This window comes from Conger conger, chromosome 5, assembly GCF_963514075.1.
Source record: "Conger conger chromosome 5, fConCon1.1, whole genome shotgun sequence".
NCBI classification, from domain to species: Eukaryota; Metazoa; Chordata; class Actinopteri; order Anguilliformes; family Congridae; genus Conger; species Conger conger.
Window position 1 is genome coordinate 52,675,331 of NC_083764.1, and position 25,499 is coordinate 52,700,829.

Sequence of the window (25,499 nt, forward strand, 5' to 3'; positions counted from 1 at the left end):
GACGAGGACATGCGTGACTCCTAATGTGCCCATCTGCTTCAACATGTTTAATAGTCACGCATCGAGCCCCCTACAAATCCGTCCGACTTAACTGATCCCACACTCAACTGAGGTGTTTGGAACAGATATCACGTGTTTGTACGACAAGCAACAGCCTACTGAATGAACAACAGATAGCTTTAGCAGCCGCCTTCCTGGAAGTCACAGGGTCCGTCACTAGCATTAGTGGTGCAGTCATATCATATTACTTGATCCCTGGTTATGCCCACAGTGCTGCAGAATAATCCCTAAAGATCTGCATATTTACATTGATGATGTTAAAGAATGTAAAAAAAAAAAAAAAAAAGACTTTGGAAGACATTTCAAGTTCACCACGAGAAGCTCACCTGTTCACAAAACCTGGGTATAAGGAGACCATCTGTAGCTCAATGAGCAGGAAGCTTAATGGCATTTTCTGTGATGTGGGGGTGATTACCATTATGAGGGAGTGGGCCAGGCAGCTGAGTTCTGTGAAATAATATAGCAACTCTCCTGACAAAACAATGTGCAATGAGTGGGTAGGGTGGACTTTTCACCACGATGAGGGCGAAGCAAGCCACCTCTCCTCCATGACACGCTCAGGTCTGACCCACTCACATTTTCATTGGGGCAAAAATTCTGTTTCCACGTCCTAGAGGAGAAAGAAAACAAGTTTAATAAATGGCTGTGTTATCCTGAGGCTTTCAAATGACTCAGTGTACCGGTTTCCTGCCTTTTCCATGGGCCGAAGCATTAGAGCTCACAGGTCAGGTTAGGCCTTGCCCGCTCACGGCACTCAGCTCTGTGTGTTAGACTGTAAACCGCCAACTTACTGCCATGCTCCCTTGGAACACCTGCCCTTAGACTCAAGTTCACATGCTTTGAAGAACCATTTCTAGGAGGACTAGATGTTTTATTCATTTTTATATTTTTCAGCTATTGTTTAGCACCTTGCTTGGCACCAATTAGCTCTACCTGCAATTTCTCGCCCACAATTCAATTTGACATCCTTCCACTCAAGTGCATATGCTATGGAGCGAACCTTTCCAGGAAGACTAAGTGTTCTTTTAATTGGTATGCTGTTCAGTTAGGTTAAGTTAAGTACCTCGTTACAGATAAAGCGGCATCTTCCCACCCAGGAATCAAAATGGTGGGGGAGGCAGTGTGGTGCAGTTTGTAAGGCAGCTAATTCTCTACCCGCCTGCATTTCCCTCTGTGTGGACAGGGGTTTGATTCACTGCCAGGGCATTTCCTGGACTGAAAAAGACAAATGTTCACACACAGTGGCATGCTTCCAGCCATAATTTTGGAGTTTTTCAGTTCAGTGGAAGTGGCTGTCAACAAAAAAGTAATGACCCAAAGCAAGTACAAATATCGATTTGAGGTTGCCATGGCGAGCTGAGACCCGGCTAACTGCTACCTACCGGTTTGTGTTCCCCTCCCAGCCTTCAGATCCAGGCCGTGAACGAGATTGGAGCCGGCCCCTTTTGCCCGCCCCTGCAGGTGCGGACTCGCCCGCTGCCCCCAGCCCCGCCCCGCCTGGAGTGTTCCGCGGCCGGGCCTCAGAGCCTGAAGCTCAAATGGGGAGACAGCAATGGCAACGCCAAAGTCCTGCTGAGCGACGAAATGGCCTATGCCCTGCAGATGGAGGACAAGAACCAGAGGTGAGAACTTTCCCCCTCCATCTGCACTGTCCTACTCCTTGCTATGCCCTAACCCAGGGGTTCCTAAATATATTTCTGGTGTGACCCCCAAATGAATGTTCATAAACTTACACGACCCAAACACCCCACCCACACACATCTTGTGCCTAACAACACCTTTTAGCCACGACTATACTGGAAATACACCACAACGTCTCCTGCATCATTGCTTTGTTATAGTTGGGTTGTTGTAATGTTTAAACAACTAGTGGCCTACATTCACATATTTTAAAGAGACTAAAGTAACATTACTGACCCACAGTTTGGGGACCCCTGCCATAACCCCACTCAGACTGTGCTAGCCCCCACCACATGCGGCCTGCTTCACCCACCCCCCCATTCCATGCTAACCCCATCAAAACCCTCCCCCCACAAAAGCCTAAACCAGCGACTAATGGCCTTGAGGGCTGGGTTTTCTCAGGTCTGAACACAGTCTGGCCAATCATTAGCAATAACTATCCGGAACAAAGGAAAACCATTTGTGGATTTGGATTTGAGGGTTGTAGTTGAAAATCGCTGACCTAAGCCAACCACACCCTGTCTACTACACCCCATGCCCCACCCACATTCACCCCTGCAGGGATCAAGCCGATCCTTTATGGAAAGGATCATTAGTTATGTGTGTAAAGGTCCATTCCATGGTCCGTAGCTGCTGTTCTTGGCACCTGTTCTCAGTCATTTGTTCTACTCTGGAGCACAACAGCAGGGTGTGCTGTGAAGATAACCTTATGTTTATACTGTAAAAAAAAGGAAAACCAATATAGCACACAGCACCATCTGGGAGCCCTTAAAACCTCCCACATTGTGAAATGAAACGACCAGGGTCCTCTCAAATCATACCTAAATGACTGTGATGGCAACACTAAAGCACTCCGGGAAATGTAAACGTAACAAGAACTGCCCTCTGCTTCGTCTTGTAGCAATGTAATGTGGGTTATAGGTGCTGAGATATCTCCAGGGCTAAATCAGCAGCTTTGTTGTACTGCAGTGTGGAAGGGCATCTGGATTAGGGCTGGGCGAAATAGCCCAATTTTTTGTAAGCACAGTAACAACTATATCCAGCAGTGTTAGATAATCATACCCAATGCAGTAGCACACCTCCAGTTTTCTGAGCCAAAATGAAATGCTTATGACAGCAACAGGGCCATGCTGTATCCACGTGGTAGATAAGAACATGACTACAAGGATAACGAGTGAAAACAATGTGTTTTTCAAAACTAATAGGTAAGTTAACCAACATTGAATACATACAAGTGATGTTTATTCTCCCCCGTTTCACTGAAGTTTGAAGATGTGTTACTGTATTAAGTATGATTAAAGATGAAAAGCAGGACAGTTGCCAGAAATAGTTCTTATTGCCCTAAAGAAACTATTTGATAGCTATACCTCGGTAGCTATATCGTGCAGCCCTGAACTGGAGCATTGTCTGTTTAGTGCAGTTTCACAAAAGTTTAATTTGAACTTTTCAGCTGCTTTCAAACAGCAACCTCTATATAGATGGGATATATGCCCCACCATCCAAAACTTGTAACTGTAACAAGCATGTATATGCACACGCACATTACATAACATTACTGTCATTTAGCAGATGCTCTTATCCAGAGCGATGTACAATAAAGTTCAAAATAGAACCTGGGACAAGTGTGTTGAAGACCCTAGAGGATAGTACTGTTCCTAGTCCTACAGTGATCACATCGATAAAACTTGAACCCTTGAAGAGTACATCAACTTTCCAAGTAGCGTACCACAGTTGGCAGCTAGAATACCCCAAATACTGAAATAATTATTTTAGTACACACATGAACAAGTACACACTTATGAACTGTGTTTAAGATAGACCTTAAGGGGTGGAGTCATGTCTTTTGCTGCTGTCACGTAGCATATGGATAAATAATTGGTTGACTTGCCATCCACACACCGTCCATCAGTCTGTCTCCCATGCCTCGCCCTTATCAGCTTCCAGCGCATTGATCGATGAAGGCCGAAGAGGTGTCGCTTCTGGAATCCAAATCATCCTCGTTCAACCCCCGTCCCTCCCCTCCCTCTCAACAGTCTCATCGTTTTGGGTTCTAACTCGCAGATGGGCTCTCAAGCTAAAATAACTCTTGACTTAAGGTCAGGCCTGACAGTTGCCGGCAGCCATTGATTAAACGGCAGTTTATCTCCGTGATGTACTGAAAGCACTGGGAACCTGCCTGCAAAGCCAAAGCGAGCTAGCAAACAAGGAGCACATTAAACACACCCGACTCAAATGCCAAACTGCCTTAACTCCATCAGTCCCCCAACTCAATCAGTCCCCAAACTTGTTCAATCCTCAAACTCATCAATCAATCGGAGAGACTTGTTTCCCTGTCGGTGCTGGGTATGCGTGCTGGTTGAAGTGGATGCCAATGGCTGCCAGAAATACTCTCATTTGTCCCATTTTTAACTTCTTGCAATCTTAGAGACCTGTCACATTTAAAGGCATACTATGCAGGATTTCTAACTTGAAATATTACAAAATAACCACATAAAGGCATATGTACCCTTCCATCATTTTTCAAAATTATGATTCTAAATAATAAAAAAATGTAATTTCCAAGAGGGGGCAGTGCTGACTGGAAGAAAAAAAGGCCCCCACGCCATCACTTAATGGAAAAACATTTTTATGGCAAAATAAATCCACACTTGCATATAAGTCGTACAGTTAATTCACAGCAACAACAATCAGACAAGGAACGGCCTGTTGAATGTGCCGTGTCTGTACATGTAAATACTGCGGTCCTCATCCCCGAGGCCATTCAAGCTTTCATTCTGCTGCCGGTGAGCAATCGGAAAATGACACCACACTGTTGGAAACCGGCACGCCAGTTAATGATTTCTTGAAGCTGGTCTCTTTTCACCTCCGCATCCAAAGCACACTTTCCGTAGAGCAGCAGCTGTAATTCTGGTGTGAACATAACCATTTGTAATTACTTTGACCAATTGTGTAGCTCTCCATTACCGATGCCCATTATTGTAAAAAAGGAATCTGTGCTTAATGCTCTAATTAGCATTTGTGGATACATTTCCATAGTAACTATGAATGTTGTTCTCCCAGAGCTTTAGGAGGCAGTGCTTGCATGGTGCATAGTTGTCGATATATTGCTCTTAAAATAATTGTTTGGTATTAAGTATACACTAATATGATTTCTGTTTCCTGAGATATAATTGTTTTTTATGCCCTATATGTTTCTTTTTTCATGTACCCTACATTATGTAGAATTAATGTTAATTTAGCTGGATTTTCTGAACCACTCTTATTGTTCTCTGGATAAAAGCACCTGCCAAAGCCATCAAGCATCATTAACCTAAAAGTCTGTGTTCTAGGACACAAATGCATTATGTTACAAGTAGTAATCACTACATCAGCATTAGGATTTTTAGTTAAGAATATTCTAATCACATATTTGTGATCTTGCACCTGAAAGGGTTAAATTGGGTAGTGTCATTAAACTGAAACCATTAGAGTTGTTCTCAGATTTCTGGCTCTGTGTTCCTCACTATGTTTACAGGTGTCCTTGCGTAATTGATATCTGATTATTCTTGTACTCTCCGAAAAGAAAGCCAAAAAGTATTTTTAAATATTTAGAAACTTGCAACTTGTTGTAATTCTCAACATTTTTTTCCTAGGGAAAGTTTTAAAATGTGTTGACACATGAGTGTGATCTGTGAGAGAAGGTTCAACTCCAAACAAAAACCTTCCTCCTCTTGGTTTTTCTTTGGTTTCTTTGAAACGTGTCCCAGTCTGTTCCCTTCCTTTTACACAAGGCCAATGACCTCTTTGTTCTTCAAAGCTGCTCCAATCTCCTTCTTGGAAGTCGCAGATGCTATAGCAAAGTGAGCTCAGGACCTCTGTTCCCTCTGTTCCCTCTGAAGATTCTGAATAAAGCAACCGTTCCACACATTTCCATGGTTTCCTCCCAACCCCACTCTCAAACGGATCTCTTCTGTCTTAACCCATTATGGACTAAGGACATATGACGGTCATATGATCAAATACAACACTGGCATCGCATCCGTCTGTTAAGGGAGATGTAACGCGCAGGTCACATCTGTCTGTTAAGGGAGATGTAACGCACAGGTCACATCTGTTTGTAAAGGGAGATGTAACGCACAGGTCACATCTGTCTGTTAAGGGAGATGTAACGCGCAGATCACATCCGTCTGTTAAGGGAGATGTAACGCACAGGTCACATCTGTCTGTTAAGGGAGCTGTAATGCGCAGATCACATCCGTCTGTTAAGGGAGATGTAACGCACAGGTCACATCTGTCTGTTAAGGGAGCTGTAATGCGCAGGTTGCATCCGCCTCTACAGGGTTAAAAAAAAAAAATGTTCCCCCTGATTTCAAAACAACACTGTGTCAGTCTCATCAGCTTAGCGGAGAAATAAATTATTTTTATTCATATGTTCAGTATATTAGCAATGAAGTGAGGGAATATGGCTGTGAGGGATTTCTTGGCAATGTGGCCGGGTGTTACAATCTGTACACATCTGCTCTTGTGTTTTTGAGCTCTGGCCATTTGGTGCACCACTGCCTGTTTACCCAATGTTTCGCATCTGATTGTGTTGATGTGTCCCTTGCCAGTGCGGGACATGGTCATAATTCATGATTAAAAGGCCAGGATAACATGATCCTGATCAGATGGCTTTTTGTTCTCTGGCCTGTCCCATGACCGGCAGGGGACGAACATCTATGGTGGCAGTTGTTATTGATATTTGATATGCTTTTGATTGTCAGCATTGCAGCAGGACCCGCTGCTCAGGGATAAAAAGTTCTGGCCTCACTCAGAGAATCCTCGCGTTTACAGGACTGCTGTAATTCAGATGAGGTTGGGAACGGTCAAGCTCTTCTGAATTGTTGCTAGGCTACATATCTCTGATACATTGAATCAACTGAACATAAACGTAAACACACTGTAGAGGTTCTGCTATGGTAGGAGTCACTTATTGTCTGAAAATGCGAGGTCAGAACAGTTGTATAATGCAGAATAAAGCACCGTCAAAAATGTTATTGTTATTAGAACAGCAAGGCATCATTTACAACACTTTCATTCTCTCTACGCCAAATTACACTGTTTCATGATCACCTGCAATGTCACTCGATATCTACTTCCATCAATTACCCTCATGTGACTCCGCCCCGATCCCTGTCTATTTCAGGTTTGTGACCATCTACCGAGGACCAAGCCACACCTACAAGGTACAGAGACTGACAGAGTATAGCAGCTTCAGCTTCAGGATACAGGCCCTGAGCGAGGCGGGAGAGGGGCCCTTTTCTGATGTCTACACCTACACCACCACCAAATCCATACCGCCCGCCCTCAAAGGTGCTGAAATATACCTGAACGTATATCATGACCTTGGAATTATAAGGTTCTACTGTATCGGTGTTTTGAGTGCTTTTGAGATATTGAGCTTCAAAGATATCCAAGTGAATGGGCTCCAAGCATATATAATCCTTTTACATTTTGCTTTTCTTCATTCTTTTAAACAGTATTTTTGTGTCAAATTTCACACATATCCTTAGTGCCCTAAAACAACATATTTATGACACATATTTTTCAAAAATGTCAGTTAGAACCTTATAATTCTATGGTCTTTATGTGTGCATTTGGCCTTTCTGTGAACTTTTATATTGAAATATTTTTGCATGTACGGGTGCATACATGCCATACATGCCAACCCAGAATTGTTTTGAGATTCATCTGCTTTTCTGTGGTCAATTGATCGTGCCTGAGCCCACCAAGGGGACCAGAAAGAGGGGTTTGCATACTGAGAGCATTTCATAGCTTCCAATACACCAGACAAGCTGCAGTTGACCCAGGTCTGATATGTGTCTGGGATTTTTCCCATGAGCTCTGGCAGGATTATGAACGTGGTCGGGAGCATGGGCAGTGTGTGAGGTGTTGTTGTCAGCAGCGTGCAGGACATCAGCATGTCTCTTCTCTCACCCTGCAGCCCCCAGAGTCGCGCAGGTGAAAGGTAACGTCTGCGAGGTCACGTGGGAGGCCATTTCACCAATGAGAGGAGACCCGGTCTGCTACATCCTCCAAATGCTAGTCGGGCGGGAGTCCGAGTACAAGCAGGTAAGCTCCCATCCCAGGTAGCCTCGTGAGTTTTTTGAAGCCACGCTATCGCTGCAGGAAACTTCTCCAGGAGCTTGGGAACTAAAGCCCTTTTTCCACCAGAGAAACCAGGAACGATTTTGGTTCCTGGGGGATAGTTCCTGTACACCTTTTAAGTCCCTGCTTCTGAGGTCATACTTCTTAAACTGCCGGGAACTATGGGGTGGAACAGGTGGTGCTGTTCAGTACATCGCAGATTGATCAAACGCACCGCACCATAATTGTTCAATGAGCATCAAACCTTTTGTGTGGTGCATGTCTGCTGCGATGTAGGAATTTGTGCTTGCTGCATTTTCTTCCACTTTTCCGACTTGCAGTACTGCGTTGCTGCCTATCATCTATTCCAACTGGACAGCACAAGGGTTGGATTAATATAAATTGTACTTAATCCATAGCCTAATGCAGTGATCCTCAATCCTGCTCCTGGAGAGCCACAAGGCTGCTGGCTTTTGTTGTTATTGGTTTATTATTGTTCTGTTAAAGCAGTTCATTGCACCTCTAATTCAGGGCTCCTGGTTTATTTTGTCTGAATAGGTTGCTGACCTTAAGCTGAACACAAAAACCAGCAGACCCTCTGGGTCATTCCGGCTGGGATTGAGGATCTGAAATGTGTGCGCGAATATGGTTTCAATGTTTAAACTTTGCATGATGCAAAAGCAATGTGGATAATTTAACTCATATAATTTTGATGGTCGGCCCACACCTATCATCACGTGCTTGGCTTGAGTTTTAGGCAATGTATTTGAGGGTAGAATTGTGGTACAATGTGAAGCTATCTGTAGGAAGTATCTGTTGAATGGAATCTGGTGCTGATGATTTGTCTTCTCAGTGGCACGGTCATTCCTGCTGTTGATATGCAATTGATGTGCCTAGCATTGATGTCTACCTGATTAGCCTTGGTTTCCAACTGAAACATTTGAAGTTGGTCGCATTACCAATACCTTTGTAGTGTGAATTTATCTAAACATGATAACATGTATTCAGGATAAAGTACATGTTTCCCTTGATGGAGATGAATGGGTGGAAACTCTGTCTTGGAAGAAGTGTTTATAATTCCACTGATGTGTTTATCAACATCAGTGGGATTCTGAGGTAAAATGTCATCTTTTTAATTAGTTTTCAAGATTCTTTCCAGACTTTATTCTTTTCGCATGACAGCCAAGTCGCATGACTTTCTGCGCATCCAATTAACTTTAATCTTGCTTTGTGTTTGAGCCAGGGAAGAGCAGCTGGTCTTTTTCCTATTCTAAAATGTCCTAGGAGTCAATATATGGTTTAACAGTTGAACAAAGTGCTGTATTAGACATTTTTAGAATGGTTGGGACTAAGCCGGCGATGCAGCTAAATCTAATTTCCATGATTGTTATTGTGCTGGTATCATGGGTCAGTGTTGCACTCAGTACTGCAAGCTAACGCTTCAGCAGATTTCAATATTGACCAATGAGTGAACAGCATTGAATGAAGCTAGTGTAGTTTTAAGTGCCTTGATTTCAGTTTGTTCAGACAGAGACATGCGAAATACTGATTTTTAATCAGTGCTTCGCAGTGAGTTGCTTTCAAGAAAATGTTGTGCCATGTTTTCTGCTTTGTGTCACAGTGTTTCATTTGAAATCAAAGGAGCCATTTTGAAGGTGATGAAATTGTGCCGCATCGTCCCAATTTAAAATGGATGCAACAATCTCGGCTCACAGTTACTCATGGTGCACATAATAGCACCTTCAGCCGCCCAGCCAGTATCATCTTTGTCCATCCAAAGCACTTGATTTTATAACAGCTTTCAGCTGTAATTCATCTCCCAAGAGTCCCATTTCAGATGCCCACCGTTGAGATTTTGAAAATTTCTCTGCTTAATTGGCTTGTTTGTGGTTCTCCAAACTTCATGCATTGTAGGCTGGAATTTCCAGTCTTGGATCCTGTTTTTTGGGGGATATTTTTATTTGATTGTCAGTTTACCTGGACTGAAGGGGACTTTGTGTAGGGTGTGTTACACATCATCCTATACATGTTAATGCTTTTAAAATACCTCTCAGTATATTGAATGCAACCGGAAATCAGTTTTCCGCCCCTTAAGCTGAAGTAAGGCTATGATGGGAGTCCCCGGCCCAGGTTTTCAACTTGCAGCCAGGTTTCTGGTCACGGCTCCAGTTCAAAGTCTCCTACTTGAAACCGAACTGTCAGTTGATGGCAAACTTGATTAATATTCACACAAGTATCCCAGAACATATCAGATGCCCCATTATATAGTAATGGGTGCAGAAAATTGGTCTCAGCATGTGTCATGAATTGTGAACAACGTGAAAACGTTCACTGAATTGTGTCGCATGAGTGGTGTAATGGTTTTGGTTTCCCGAGGGAGAATTGTCCAACTGCTTTTTGAATGTTTTCATATGTACTGTTCACTAGTCAATAGCAAACAAGAAGGTGCCAACTGTAACCACAACAACAATAATAAACATAATAATAATTTGTAGACAGTGTTGAGTTGACTTCTGTCCTGCTGTGAAATGGAGCCGTTGCATTCTTTCAGCTAGCTTTGGCTCAAAAAAGTATAGTATAGAATTGCACCTGGTTCTCAGGTTCCAAAATATGTTTATTAATCATTTTTGTCATGTAGTTATTTAAATGGAAATTATGGATGTGACGATGGTCTTTACTAAAACGCACAAGAAAACCATAAGGGTATGTTCCCAGTACTGATTAGGGGTTGATGTAGCTCAACAAAGCATTGATTCAAATTTTTCAAAAGCGTGTGGTTTTCATTTAATACATGAATGTTGATTAACAGATTAATTTCACGCATAGGTTGTTTTTTCATTAGTCGACAGTGTTCTCTGAAGACCTACAGACATTTTCATGTACCTGAAATAAAAGTTTATTGAAGGAAGCAGGAAATGAAATTACATTTCTGCATGTGTGGACATGTCAAAACTACATTTTTTGTTTGTTATCTTTGTAATGGCATAGACACAATGTCTTATTTGGGATGTCAGAAGTGCAGTAACATTGTCGGAGGCTACTTCCTGCTTCCTGTTTGCTGTCCTTCAGGAATGTTTGGCTGTGCACTGTACTGAGGGTCTTTTCTGCCCACTGTGGTCCCCATCACACTCCACACTGCCTGTCCCGCTGACCTCTTTTCCACAGAAAAACCCATAAGCAAGCTCTACTACTAGAACCACAAAGTCAATGCTCTGCACTGTATCTTGAACCAAAGCCACATTCCAGCCTATTTTTACAACCCACTCCTCACTTTTCCTCTGTTTTTCCTTGTTTCCCTGTATCAGTAGGTTATGAGTAAACCACGATTTCCAATTTGTTCTTTAAAATAATCATTTATATGGATAAAAAAAGTAGATAACAGGATGATTTTGTTGACACAGAAATCACACCGGGGACTTGTTTCCTGGGTTTCATTTCAACATATAATCATTTCCATTCAAATGAGATCTGGTGATATACATGGTCTAAAAGGAATATAACCGTTTTTAGGTCTCCAAGTTTAGAGTTAGGTCAAGATGATTCAGATTTTGGAATGTGTCTTGCCTTTAAATATGCCAGTTTTTTTTATTTATTTTTTTATAAACACCAAAGATGATGCCACTTAGATATTCGAACACACAGTGAACATAAACATTTACTTTAGCCAAGTTAATTGAAATGATAGTCCAGTTGTGTGTTATCATTTAAGGACACAGACACAGAGTGTATTATTCCTCTAGAAACATCAGGAAGCTCTTTTGGTAATGAATCAAAAACATCAACAAGCTGATTTGGCAATGAATCAAAAACATCAACAAGCTGATTTGGCAATGAATCAAAATGTAGTTGAGAGTAGAATAAATATATGGAAATCTTACAGACTTATGTAATCTTACAACCATATCTTGTACTTTGAGAACATTCATTTTAACAAGCATTATCTTTTATTGATGCGCAACTACGTTAATTGGCTCATGCATATTACATAGCTGGGTGTATTATGCAGATTCTACACAAGCCAAGCGTGAATGGCAGATTTAATTAATATATACAAGTCCCAAAATGTCTCTGCTGAACTACAGTATGGTACTAATAGGGTGCTCAAAATCATTGATTTGTTTTTTGTTTATATTCATTCAAATATGTGAATTTATGAATGAACGGGTTGCTTGCCATGAGTAATGTAATGGCTTTATACAGTGATAATTACTGCAGCAATTCACAGCTGCTTCTGTTGTGTCTTAATGAAAATTCATGGCCTAACCACACACTTCCAATTCTGGGAAATGTGACTAACAGGAATCTGTATTTCTAAGTAACCTGTGTAGATTGTGATGCGGTAGTAATTTCATGGCTGGACAAACAAAATATGCCTTTAAAATTCCAACTGTTATTAATCCCCCCCCACACACACACACACACACACACACACACACTCTGGTAGTGTTAAGTTCAATTAATTACAGTCTTTTAGCAATAGAAGGTAGAAGGTACTTTATAATGCTGTATATTACTATAATCCATTCTGCTTATTGTCCACACATCTGCTGTCACTCCAGATCATCCACATCTGGAACCACCATTATTAATCTCAGAAAATTGCCTGTCCTAATTGACCCTAACAGTTTTGGGCTTTGGGTCCAGAGCATTGTCCTCCATTTATTAACATGTAAGACTGGCTCGCCAAAAGTAGTGCGTGCAGCTGGCACACAGCCCAAGCTGATGATTCTATGAAGAGAAACGGGCTACATTAACACGGCTCACCTTTTAATGAGTTCTGGATGGGTTTTGAGCTCATCTGTGGGAGCAGCCCTTGAGCAGCCCTGCGTGCTCCAGGGGGTATTTTCCCCCTGCTCAGTCTAATCAAGTGTCGGTCGCTTTGGATAAAAGCATCAGCTAAATAACTGTAATAACTGTAGCCATGCAGGTAGGACAACCGTAACAGTCAGAATTGAAATCTAATTCAATCAGGAGCTTTTAATCATATGCCTACCGTGGTCTGATATTGCTGCTTGTAGGTATGCGTGGATGTGCAAAAGACAAATATTCAATTCCACCAGTGGACTGCACAGTCCGTGCTAGCAGCACAGGCCTTCAAACAAATTAGCACTATTTACAATTCTGCTACGTAGCCCAATTACTTATTTCAGCATCGTAACTGAACTGATTTGCTAGAAAATAAGAATATCGCTTTTTATCACGTTGGCTGGGTAATATTCAATCATGTGTTAATACTATTGTATTGGGCTTGAAATTGTATTGGTTCGAGTGGGTAGATCTTATGTGGATTTCACAGAATGTGAAGTGGCCTATCACCAGTCATGTATTAAATTAGGGAGATGAATTGAATTATTTCTGAGCTGAGTCAACAGTTGATCCCAGTAGTTAAGCATGAAGGTGGTGTGGGGGAGTCCTTGTTTTAGTTCTTCGTGATCAACGTCCATATATTTTAAGCATTTCTTGGGCATCTCGAGGATATGACTTTTCCCCCACTTGATATTTGCAACTAATCTCTCTAAAATGTGGAGCTAATTCAGAACATTGTATTTCTTAACACTTTTGACTTAAATTACTGATTTCTAATCCTGCCTTGAGGGATTGCTACTTTGTTAGCCTTTGTAAGTGTTGGGGCAGTTGTGTCTGTGGGCTTATCAGAAGATGAAGAGAATAGATCCCTCTGATCTTTCCTCTGATGTTGGGAATGTGGTGACATCTTATTTTTCCCCTGATTGTGTCTTACCAGTTCATTTGTGTTGGATGTCAACATTCATACCAGCAGAAACCATTTTCTTCTGAGGAAGTTTTTACAGGCAAAAGCTGTATGCTGCATTTTATATCATTTTATATTTTGTTAGTTTGGAGAATGAAGTGTTGGTAGATGTAGTGGTCAAAATAAATACTATCAGCATCTCCAGAAATGAAACTATCCATCATTTCAGTATCTGTAACTCTTTGCTCTCTTACGTCTTTGGCTCAGGATTTGTAAGTAATTCTTGACCATTCAAGAAGTCAAAATGGGAGCCAAATGTTACTGCCAACACCTGCTAACCCTTTAAAGTCCTGTTTAAGGTGACTCACTGTAGAATTGGTCTGGGACATGTGTATTACATTACATTATGTGCTGTGCATGTATACAGTGCATGTACATTAGTCAGATGGAAAATATTACCAAACACATTGTGTTCATGGACTATTAATTTATAAATTCTAAACCCACCACATTCGAAGGGAGCCGCCTGCAACTGCTGTCAGACCGGCTTAGTTAGTGATGCTCCATGAAAGGCATGCTGGGTAATGTTGTCCAGAACAGCCACCCAAAGCAGGCCGCTCCACTGCGGCCCAGGGTCAGCGCAGGCTAACGAGACGTCGTTTGACGTGAAAACATTAGTCTCCCCCTGTCCATTAAACCGAGCGCATTTCTCCGCGTTCACTGTGCTTCACCATCTCTAGTCGTCGTGAAGTCGTCCAGGTAAGGGGTCTCACGCAGTGCGTCTCTTCCCCTAGGTGTTTAAGGGCGAGGAGACCACATTCCAGATCTTGGGGCTCCAGAACAACATGGACTACCGCGTGCGCGTGTGCGCGTGCCGCCGGTGCGCGGACACGGCCCAGGAGCTGTGCGGGCCCCTGAGCCCGTCCTCCCTCTTCACGCTGCGACGCACCGAGCTGGCCGTCCCCGGCGAGCCAGGCACAGCCAGCACCGACCTGGCCCGGGGCATCATCTCCTCCGACGAACAGTTCGCCGCCCTCATCGTCCTGGGCTTCGCCACGCTCTCCATCCTCATGGCCTTCATCCTGCAGTACTTCTTCATGAAGTGAGACGACGCAACAAAAAAAGAGAGAGCAACACGAAACAAACTTGAGATATATTTTTTAAGAAAGTGCGACGCATTGTAGTTCCAGTGTGTATTCAGGCTTTTCTCTTCCTGGTCTTTTTCTCCGTTCCTCCTCGTCATTGGATTTAGCTAGAGAGGGGCCTTAGGCCGTTTGCCACAGCTTGCTTGGGAAAGAAAATTGTGATTAACAAGCCTTAAAAGGAGTCATGGGCAAGAACCAGTTTCTACAGGCTGATTTGCATGTTTTTGTATCGTTTTAAATGTATATGACTAAAAAAATGTATTTTTTCTTTACATTGATGGCCTTACTTCGTTTTATCTGAATTTGCTTCAGCGTAAATCTATTTTTTTCTTTTCTTTTTTTTTTTTACAGCCATATTCTATGTAGACATCATAGCTTTAACTTTTAAGCTTTTAACTTGCAACATCTAATGTCTTTTGAGGTCAAATAATTTGCAGTGTTTTTATCAGTTCTTCCGAATTTCAGTGTGCTTAATAGCTACGTCTTTGTGCTCAGAAAAAACCATCGTGGAATCATCATTTCATCAGTAGGACGAGTCAATGCCACCAGCATTAAGCTGCCAAAGCAAATTGCAATCCAAGTGTGGTTTAAGTGAATGCTGCTATCCTGTTGTTTTTAAAAGAATGAAACCAGTAACCTAATATATACACATATATATCAAAATATATAAATTCTATAGAGGTAATGTAATATAAATGACATTGGGTTTGAAGAATCAAAATTCAAGTGAGCATGAGTCAGCGTGCGTACAATGGTGCTTTTCAGATTAAATTTCCGTGGTCAGTAGTTCTTCGGGCTTGGGCTGGGAAGTCGGGCGTGTCCAGGCTGGAAAGCGCCGACGTCCGCTCTCCGCCGCGGCCTGCGTAAGAGTTCGTTCGGTTCGAGGCGCTGAACCCCACCTGGCCTGACCGCCGCTCATTCCCGCTTTCCTTTCCAGATCTTTCCTGCGCCGCCGCCCCTGCCTCTGCTGACATTTTGTACTTTAACCTTTGGCTTTTTGACCCCGGGGAAACACTGGGCCTGATAGGGACCCCGTGCCTGTAGGGGGGTGGAGCGAGGGGGGAGGCCTCTGTGATGGAAGCCAGTGCTGTGCTGTGAAAAAAAATCACTCTGTGAATTAATACCCGAGTCATCAGGCCATCTCTTTCTCTCCTGCTCTCTCTTCCTCCCGTACTGTAACTTTTCCCTCTCATTCTCAGTTTCTCAGAATCAGTCACTCTCTCTGTTCCTTCATTCTCTCCTCCATAGACCTAATTGAAGAACAACGGTGCTTTATTTGAATGACAACAAAGAATTGCCGAATCAGAGGCAGTCCTTCACTCGTTCCGTCTTTCCGACACTAACGCTGAAACACAAGAATGTGTCCATGTGAAACACCATGGGAAAGTTGCCCATAATCCTTTCTAGCCACGTCATGGTACAAAACCAGCAGATCTTATTAATCCAAAGAGTTTCTTGAAATGTTACACTCTCAGATCCTTTTGAAGTTTTTACTGGTGGCGGGGGTTGGGGGGCTCGGTGACTGGCGGCAAGCCCCTCCCATTCTCTGACTGACAAGCCTGTATTGTACCTCAGGGAACACGGACTTTCAGGAGGTGATGAAATGAACGCTACATTTCCAAGAGGGTGCTGCAAACACTACGTTTTAGATTGTGATTTTTGCCCGAGCCTGTCATTGTTGCCTTTTTTTTCTTTTCTTTTATTTGTGGCCTCCTTTCCCTCGTTCGCCTTGTTCAATGTTTTTTTTTTGTTTTGTTTTGTTTGTTTGTTTTGGTTTTTTCATTGCCTAAGCTGTGCCTTGCTCTGCAGTGTCCATAAGCAAAATCGTTTACTAGCTCAAAAATACCTTTTGCCAAAGTTAATGGGAAAGTAAGGTATAATTTTTTAGGTTTATTTATACTATATATTGCATACAGTACTTTAAATGCCAATTACAGTGCAATCTTCATTTATTTATTTTTTAAAAATTAAGAGACAAGTGTAGTTATGTACTAATTTTTCCCTTGTAGCATGTTATTTTTTTCTGTTTTTGTATTGATGTATTTTAGATTTATAAATACAGGCCAGCATTCCTAATATCAGTAACCCTTTATTTTTTTCAGTAATTGGGTACATTGTAGCGCGTACAGTACAATGCCAATATCAGTTAAGTTTTACATGTATCAAAAAGCCTGTTCATCTCCTTTTAAAGCAAGCGCTGAATTTACAGCCTATTTAAATTGTCTTTAGAGATGTGGCAAATGTTTAGCCAGGTTATGGTTTCTTTAATGGGATATAATTACTGTAGCTATATTTGGCATTGCTCAATAGTGTTATAAAGCTTGTAATATCATATTGCCAAAGCTAAGGCTTGCCCACTCTATTTTACTCTGTTTGTGTGAAGGGTTTATGCAAGAAAAATCCTTTCTGAAAATTGAGCAGTACTATCTCAAAAGGAACATTTTAAACAGTTTGACAAGAATACTTTCTTCTTGTAAAAGAAAATGTGCCATTTAATTGTATAACCCTTTTGAAAATGAACTTTTGGTGTCACTCTGAAAAATGAGAAAAACAATCAAATTATGTTTTGGGACAAAAACCTTTTTTATTTTTTATTTTCAGATTCAATATGTCAGCGCAATAGTGAACATATCCAGTATTTTGATAATGACATATATAGATAGATATATAGTATGATGGTAATACAAAATACAACTAACTGAAATGAAGCACTTTTTAAAGCAAAACATTATAAGTCTTTATAAGAAATATATCATTGAACTGTAATGCTTGATTAAGCAACTTCATTGGTTATTGAACAGAGAAATGTCATTGCTGTTTCAAAATTTTCTTGAAAGCAACACAGAGTCTATTCAACAGTCCTTGGCAACCATGATCGCATTTGGCACAAAGATCTCTTCAGTTGTACGTAAGTTGTGTCTCTGGTGAATATTTATTCCTTCAAAGACCCCAGGTCCCTCTGCAGCAAACTATTTCTCATGTCAAAGGTTTGAGATGATATTCAGGAGAATTGAGTAGACTCCAGATTTAATTGAGTCTAGAGTTCAATGCCTCCAAGTTGCATCAGAACATATTCTGAAAAGAGCAAAGCATTGGTCTGACTGGACTTGAAGGTTTAAAAAAAAAAAAAAAAAAAAAAAAAAAGTTTTGTTTTTTTTCTTGTCTTTTTTTAGCCATGAGTTTGGGATTTTTGAAAACAGTAGTTTGGCGATTAATCAGCACTGCTCCAGACGTAATCCCAGGTAATTGTGTAGAGACACAAAATGTTTTCAATCATTTAAACCTGAAATAAGAGTATTTTACCTCACAGTTAGGAAAAATAAACATTCCAAGCTTTCCATGATTTTGCCATTTTAAATCATACATTTCTTCTTGTATTGTAAATTTTAGACGATTTCATATGCATATATAAAAGAAACTGCCATATCAATTTTAATGTATAGATTTTGCAAATACTACCCTATGTATGTAAGACTAAACTGTATCTGTAGCGTATATGTAATATATTTATGCCCAATAAATGTTTTAATTTTTTCTGATATTGCTTGGTCTCTGATAAATACTTGTGCTTATATGTACTTGATAGCAAATATCAAGCTTCGTTGCTTTTGTTGATCATTTAAGATGTAATTTCGTGTGAAATTATTCATGCAAGGTCAACTTAAGTTTGAGAATGCAGATGAATCTTCATTTTCCATAAATAAATAGTGAGAAAGTAACCCAACATTGTCAAGAAATTGGTTTCAATACTTTGCTGCTTGGGTTAAGCATATGACAGTTTCTGGTCCCCTTTGTGTGGAGAATTATTCATTATTATGAATACTACGCTGCAATGGAAATTTGTACAAAAGTACTAAAGTGTTGTAAATATATGGGTGATTTTGACACGCTAGACTTAATATTTAAACTAGTGTGCTGTTGCCAGGACAACTCCCTCCCACTGTAACGAAGGATCTAGCTCTAGAACTGAAGGAGAAAGTTTTTTTCTGTGTATCAGCATTGGCAGTATTTAACCAATAACAGTTTTTTTTTTAACTTAATCTGGAGCGCATTTATGTCATAAGGTATTTGGATGATGCCCTCACACTTGGTGCCACTGTCTTGTTATTTTCCATTTGGGTTGTGTTTTTGTACTATTTTTTATTAGTTATGACAAGGCATTGTTACTGGACACCATTGGCTTCACCCTACCAAGAAGAAGGTGTGTATATTGCTTGAAATGAATACACAGAAATTTAGGTAATGAAATACCTGGAAAAAGAGACCTTTTTTCATTAAGTGCTTGCAAAGGTTCTTTCAATTCAAATTGTCAAGTCTCTAAAATTGAGAATGTTTTGTGACCATTTTCCTGTAATTTTTACATAAAAATTTGATTATATGAGTTCAATAGGAAAATGAATTCTAAGAAAATATGGTATCCTTTTATAACTACTTTCAGTATACACTTAGTGTGCACTCTATTAGGGAGACCTGTACACCAGCTTGTTAATGCAAATATTTAATCAGCCATCACGTGGCGGCAACTAAATGCATAAAAGCAGGCAGACAAGAGATTCAGCTGTTTTTCGGACCAAATGTCAGAATGGGGAAGAAATGTGATCGAAGTGACTTTGACCATGGAATGATTGTTGGTGTCAGACAGGGTGTTTTGAGTATCTCAGAAACTAGTGATCTCCAGTGATTTTCATGCATAAGAGTCTCTAGAGTTTGCAGAGAATGGTGCAAAAAACCAAAAACTTCCAGAGAGCAGCATTTCTGCGTGCAAAAACTTGTTTTTAACGAGGTCAGCGGAGAAGGGCCAGACAGGTCGAAGCTGACAGGAAGGTGACAAATAAGCATGCTTTGCAACAGTGTTATGTAGAAGAGCATCTCTGAACACACAATGCATCACACCACTTAAGTGGATGGGCTACAGCAGCAGAAAACCAATAAGTCTAAAGGATGAGTCTAATAAATACCTAATAAAGTGCTGACTGAGTGTATCATATCATATATTGTTATGAACCAACACCCGTTTCACTTGTTTTGTGCTCAGTAGGTCATTGTAAATGTGGATATAGTGCTTGAATAAGTACTTGAAGGTCCTTGGAATTAATTTCATGATGTGTGTGTGGTCCCTGTGGGTAGGTCCTTGGGTTACCGCTGTATTAGCGCCCCCCAGCTGTTCACCAGGGTTCTGCGGGTGGCCTGGAGTCGGGAGTGAGAGCTGGAGCGGTTAGGTGACCTGTGGAAAATGGACATTGGCTCATGTGAGTCTAATGGAGGAACACTTGGTGCTTCCTGTATGGGTGCAGGTCACAGCAGAGATTCGAGAAGAATAGCAAACTCTGAGGAGGAAGAGGAGAAGAAGAAGAAGAATCCATCTGAGCATTCACGTTTACCATGCTTTGGAGAATGGGATCAATAATATTGATAATGATGGCATTTACCTTTTCGATTGTGACTTCAATCTTTTGCCTAGGACTGTGAGGTGAGAAGGACCTGCGGCCAATTCAATTTGAAATCGATATGTGCGGCATCAGATAGGAGTTTATGAGTGGGCAGCCCTGTGGGTCGAGCAGTCAGTCTCAAGTGCATTGAGTCTGGAGTGCTGTTATCTTTATCATGATCATTGACATTTCCAGATGGTCCATGCTGATTTTTTTTAATCTTGTAGGAACAGTTTTATCTTTGGAGAAATATGTCATCCGAAATGATATAGATGACAGCGGAGGATTCATTCATTCATTATCATAACCCGCTTATCCTGAACAGGGTCGCAGGGGGGGCTGGAGCCTATCCCAGCATACATTGGGCGAAAGGCAGGAATACACCCTGGACAGGTCGCCAGTCCATTGCAGGGCACACACACCATTCACTCACTCATACCCACGGGCAATTTAGACTCTCCAATCAGCCTAACCTGCATGTCTTTGGACTGTGGGAGGAAACCGGAGTACCCGGAGGAAACCCATGCGAACACGGGGAGAACATGCAAACTCCGCATAGAGAGGCCCCGGCCGACGGGGATTCGAACCCAGGACCTCCTTGCTGTGAGGGGGCAACGCTACCCACTGCACCATCCGTGCCCCCTACAACAGAGGATTATTATTAATTTTTATTTTAGGGTAGTATAGTGTAGAGAGACAGGAAGAATGAGGGCGAGAGAGAGGGAAAGACATGCGACAAATTGTCGGATTCGAACCGTCGACGTCGCGGCTCGCCATGAGCATGTGGATAGTGCTCTACAGGCTGCGCCACCGAGACACCCGACAGCGGAGGATTTTTGATTGCCTACAGAGGATGTAGGTGCGTAGGATTACTGAACCTCAACACTTGATTAAATTGTATTAGTGCTAAGAAGAACATTGCCAGATTGAAAAATTGTATTACCACCAGTAATTGTTTTCACAGGATTGCACTGTGGAATTAGTTACCCCACCCCCCCCCAAGTTGGCTATGTTTTTTCAGTCATAGGAAAACTGAATATGAATCTTCTTGAAAAGCACTTTCTGGAATAAATCTGAGTGGAGACTTGAGAGTTTCTCAGCAGAACTGTTAAAAAATGAATAAATAGAACATACTCCAGTTCCAGTCAGACGCCTCTATTTTTCGTATTCTTTTATCATTAAGACTATCCTCTGAAAGCGAGACTATGGCACAGTCTGTCAGTCTGGTTCTGCATGACTAGGGCTCCATTCCTGGTCATGACACCCTCCCTACTGAGATCCCACCTCTGTAATCTTCTCAGTTGTTCCTGGATTAATAATCCATCCATCCATTATCTGAACCCGCTTAACCTGAACAGGGTCGCAGGAGCATACATTGGGCGAAAGGCAGGAATACACCCTGGACAGGTCGCCAGTCCATCGCAGGGCACACACACCATTCACTCACACACTCATACCTATGGGCAATTTAGACTCTCCAATCAGCCTGCATGTCTTTGGACTGTGGGAGGAAACCGGAGTACCCAGAGGAAACCCACGCAGACACGGGAAGAACATGCAAACTCCACACAGAGAAGCCCCGGCCGACGGGGATTCGAACCCAGGACCTCCTTGCTGTGAGGCGGCAGTGCTACCCACTGCACCATCCGTGCCACCCTGGATTAATAATGTGATATGGAAATATATACTCAGCAAGCACTTTATTATGTAGTTATTGGACTTTTTTTTTAGACTTATTAAGTCTTCTGCTGCTGTAGCCTATCCACTTACAGTGTTGACACGTTATTTGTTCAAAGATGCTCTTCTGCATACCACTGTTGTAATGCGTGGTTATTTACATTATGGTCACCTTCCTGTCAGCTGTTTTTTTTTTCCGCACAATTCTCTGCAACTCTGCAAACTGTTGTGAGTGAGAATCCCAGGAGATCAGCCGTTTCTGAGATACTCAAACCATGCTGTATGGCAGCAAAATCATTCCATGGTCAAAGTCAAAGTTTGTTCTTATTTCTTCCCCATTATGACATTTGGTCTGAAAAACACCTGAACTTCTTTACCACGTCTGCATGCTTTTATGCATTTAGTTGCTGCCACATGATTGGCTGATAAAAGATTTGCATTAACAAGCTGGTGTAAAGGTCTACCTAATAAATTGCTCACTGAGTGTATACTATCTTTCAAGGTTTTTATTTTTGCAGAGATGATGGATATTTCACAATAGCTAAGGGTGCAGGAAAGGCAAATCTTCCGAAAAACCAAAACTATATTTTTTAACATAGTCAGCGACAGGTTGGGTGGATTTCTAATGCTGGATTTTCAATTTCCACCCTTAAGAATGTGATTTTTTAAATGGCTTCCATACATTAATGCCTTCCCCTAAGGTTCTTGATATAATTCAGGTGCTCAAGATAAAGAAGAACAAAGTAATAACCGTATAAGAAAGCCATCTCTGCCCGAAAAGAAAACAGTTTTCTAAAATAATGAATCCTTCTCTACATATTGTGTACATGGCGAGGCAAAAACATCCATAATAAAGCTTACCCTGCCAGCTTAGCAATGACATTCTGCTCTACTGCCTGAGAGACTTGAAAGGGCCTGCTCGTCACCTCGCCGGCATGGTATGTCCCCTATAAATAAATTCTGATTCAGACGTAATTAAAGCTCTATTAGCAAACTCAACCAGAGCCATTCCCCAATCCTCCCAGGCTTTGCAGGCATTTGAAAAATCTCCCACTGATATTTATGGATAGATTATGGTTAGATCTACTAAAATGAGGTAGAACTATTTATATCTGTGGATTTTGCCATGTTTTTGAGTATTGCTTCACCACATATTTCTTAATTAAATGTCTTCTGTGGCTATATATTCTCAGTTTACGTACATTGGGGTCCAAAGGTCTCAGACCACATTGAAAATCTGGGGGGGGTTATGTAATCATGAAAATGAACAGAAACATTTAAGGATTTATGGGGACACTCGAAGACTGGCAAAAGGAAAGCATTCAATTATATCACAAAATACTCTTTGGTACATTGTCTTATGTTATGTAAGGTAATATAATTTATGGAGTCCATGCCAGCTCAAGAGCACGCTGCCATTAAAGCAAAAGGGGGACATACCAATACTAAGCAATTCAGAAATTCATATAAAGATTCAACTTTTCACTCAAATTATTATGCTGATGATGTAATCTGTAATTTAAAAGTTTGTATTAAATTAGAAAAGAATGCAAAATAGAAGCATTTTAACTGGTGGTCTCAGACTATTAGACCCCACTGTAGGTCTGCAAATAAAAGTGAGACTGCGTGCGTCTAGTGTCATTACCTTGGAGCAGACTGGTTATGAAGTGGAATACTGGAATATTTTTTTAGGGGCAGAGAAAGCAACATATAAAATACTGTAAGCAGGAGGACCACCACACAAGAAGGCAAAATTACACAGCTGGTTTGGCCTACTATGAACTGGGACTTGTTTTATAAGGGATATTATGTAGGAGATACCATAGACCGGACAGTCCTGCCCAAAACCATGTCTGCAGCCCATAAATCAAGGGTGCAAGCCATTCAAACCCCTTTCAAACACCAAATACTGAGCATGAGGCTAATCATGGTCTGTCTGTGACAAGCTTATTACCTTCATATTTCTCAGTCTTTGAAGTTCATGTAGCATCTTGGTCTTTCCCCATTGTATTTCTCTCAAGTTTGAAATACCCAATGGCACCTTTAGGCCCACCCCATCGCCCCACTATCCTTAGTTTAACACAGGAGGGCACACACTTGAATGTTCAGATACATCCTTTGAAGTATGCGGTCAGCCGCAACCTCTTTTCATTCTGCAGTTCCCCAGCAGAGCTGCGGAAATTATTTCACCAGAGGACTGCACAACTGACACGCCTACCTCAGGTAAACTGTCGATGTGCAGCCATCCGGATGAGTTGCAATCAAGCAAGGAGGGAGAGGGGGTACCCTGTGAACTGAAGCCCTCCCCTTCTGGGTGACCATAACTATGAATCACTCATGAAGTTCCTTTTAGGGCCACATAAAACTTATAGTCAGAGCAATATGGCTGGCTTGGCCAGTTATTGCCACTTTATCATATTGAAGAATAATGGTACCATGGATTAGAATGATTTAGTAAGCATTAATTGAGATTTTTTGTATTATTTGATATATATCTTTGGATTCAGGTATTCATATTTTTAGCTCAGTAATGTTAGGATGCTGCCATTTGATTTAGTCCTTCCAGTTGACTATCTTTATGGTGGACAGCCATATCAGTATTTTTTGTTTAATTTGTCAAATAATGTGTTACAACTGATTCAAATGTCTTATGTTTGGGCTAACCACCCACCTCCATGAATAAAATAATACTGGGATGTTCCTTGCAGGTCACGTCGTGTTCATTATTCAAAATGGCTGCCAAAATAATGTGGTCCTTTGCTGTCAAAATGTAGATTAAACACTTTTTCCATAAACATGAATGTCAAATGAGGTAAATGAATAACAAACTATAAAGGGATTTCAAATTAAAACAAGAAAGACCTTTTGTTAAACAATGAATCATTTTCCTTATTTTGCATACCATGTTTTCTTGTTAAAATGTTTTTGTAGTTTATGCTTATATTACTGTATTTCATTTAAGATATATTTGTACACAAAACTATCCTGGCTAAGATGCACAGCAGAGAACATTTATTGATGAATATATGACTTACAGTCACTTGTTTTCTTTTGGTGCATACATGTTTACCAGCTAGGCACAAAATTAATTACATACAAACGGTACCCTGGGAATATGCCACATTTCATGAACGCAGTCTTCAAAGCACTCCAAAGGTTTCCATGGGAGAAAAAAAATTAAATACACATTTGCACTTGTTGTGAATCATGCGTCATATTGCTTTGAGTGCCATTTCATCAACTACTGCACATATGAAACAAAGCAAAACAGACCTACTGGCATGCAAAATTACAATAAGCAAACAATTGAACTCAAACCTGTAGTACCTTTGTACATATCTGTCAGGAAACAAAGGAGTTCTGCAGAATCTACAGTGCACACCTGGTCATCCAGTATTTAGTCATATTTAAGGCAGTCTTCATAATTGTGATCTTTTTCTCTTAAAAGGAGCATGGAATAATCAACTTTTGAAAATGATTCATTAAATGTGAATCATAAATGTCAATGGACAGTAGTTACAGTAAGGATGACATTATGTATGTAGAATACAGTTGTCTTTGATGAAGCTTTGCTATCTGCAATCATTTTTTTCATGTTTTAATGTGCATGGAATGGTAATTGATTATGAAATGAGAATTTACAGTCAAACAGCAAGATGATTTTAAATGTAATTTATAGTGATAATTTCACAG

At 41.0% G+C, this 25,499-nt stretch overlaps 1 protein-coding gene across 3 annotated transcripts in view; it reads left to right on the top strand.

The window, feature by feature from the left end:
• Positions 1–18,239, top strand: part of fndc3ba (fibronectin type III domain containing 3Ba) — a 150,182-nt gene extending 131,943 nt beyond the window's left edge. For all 3 annotated transcript variants that reach the window (XM_061243134.1, XM_061243136.1, XM_061243135.1), the window contains 4 exons: positions 1,464–1,682; positions 6,905–7,071; positions 7,703–7,830; positions 14,350–18,239. In XM_061243134.1, the coding sequence (XP_061099118.1) occupies positions 1,464–1,682; positions 6,905–7,071; positions 7,703–7,830; positions 14,350–14,661 (826 nt within the window). In that variant the 3' untranslated portion in view covers positions 14,662–18,239. The remainder of the gene's footprint in view (positions 1–1,463; positions 1,683–6,904; positions 7,072–7,702; positions 7,831–14,349) is intronic.
• The last annotated feature ends 7,260 nt before the right edge of the window (positions 18,240–25,499 follow it).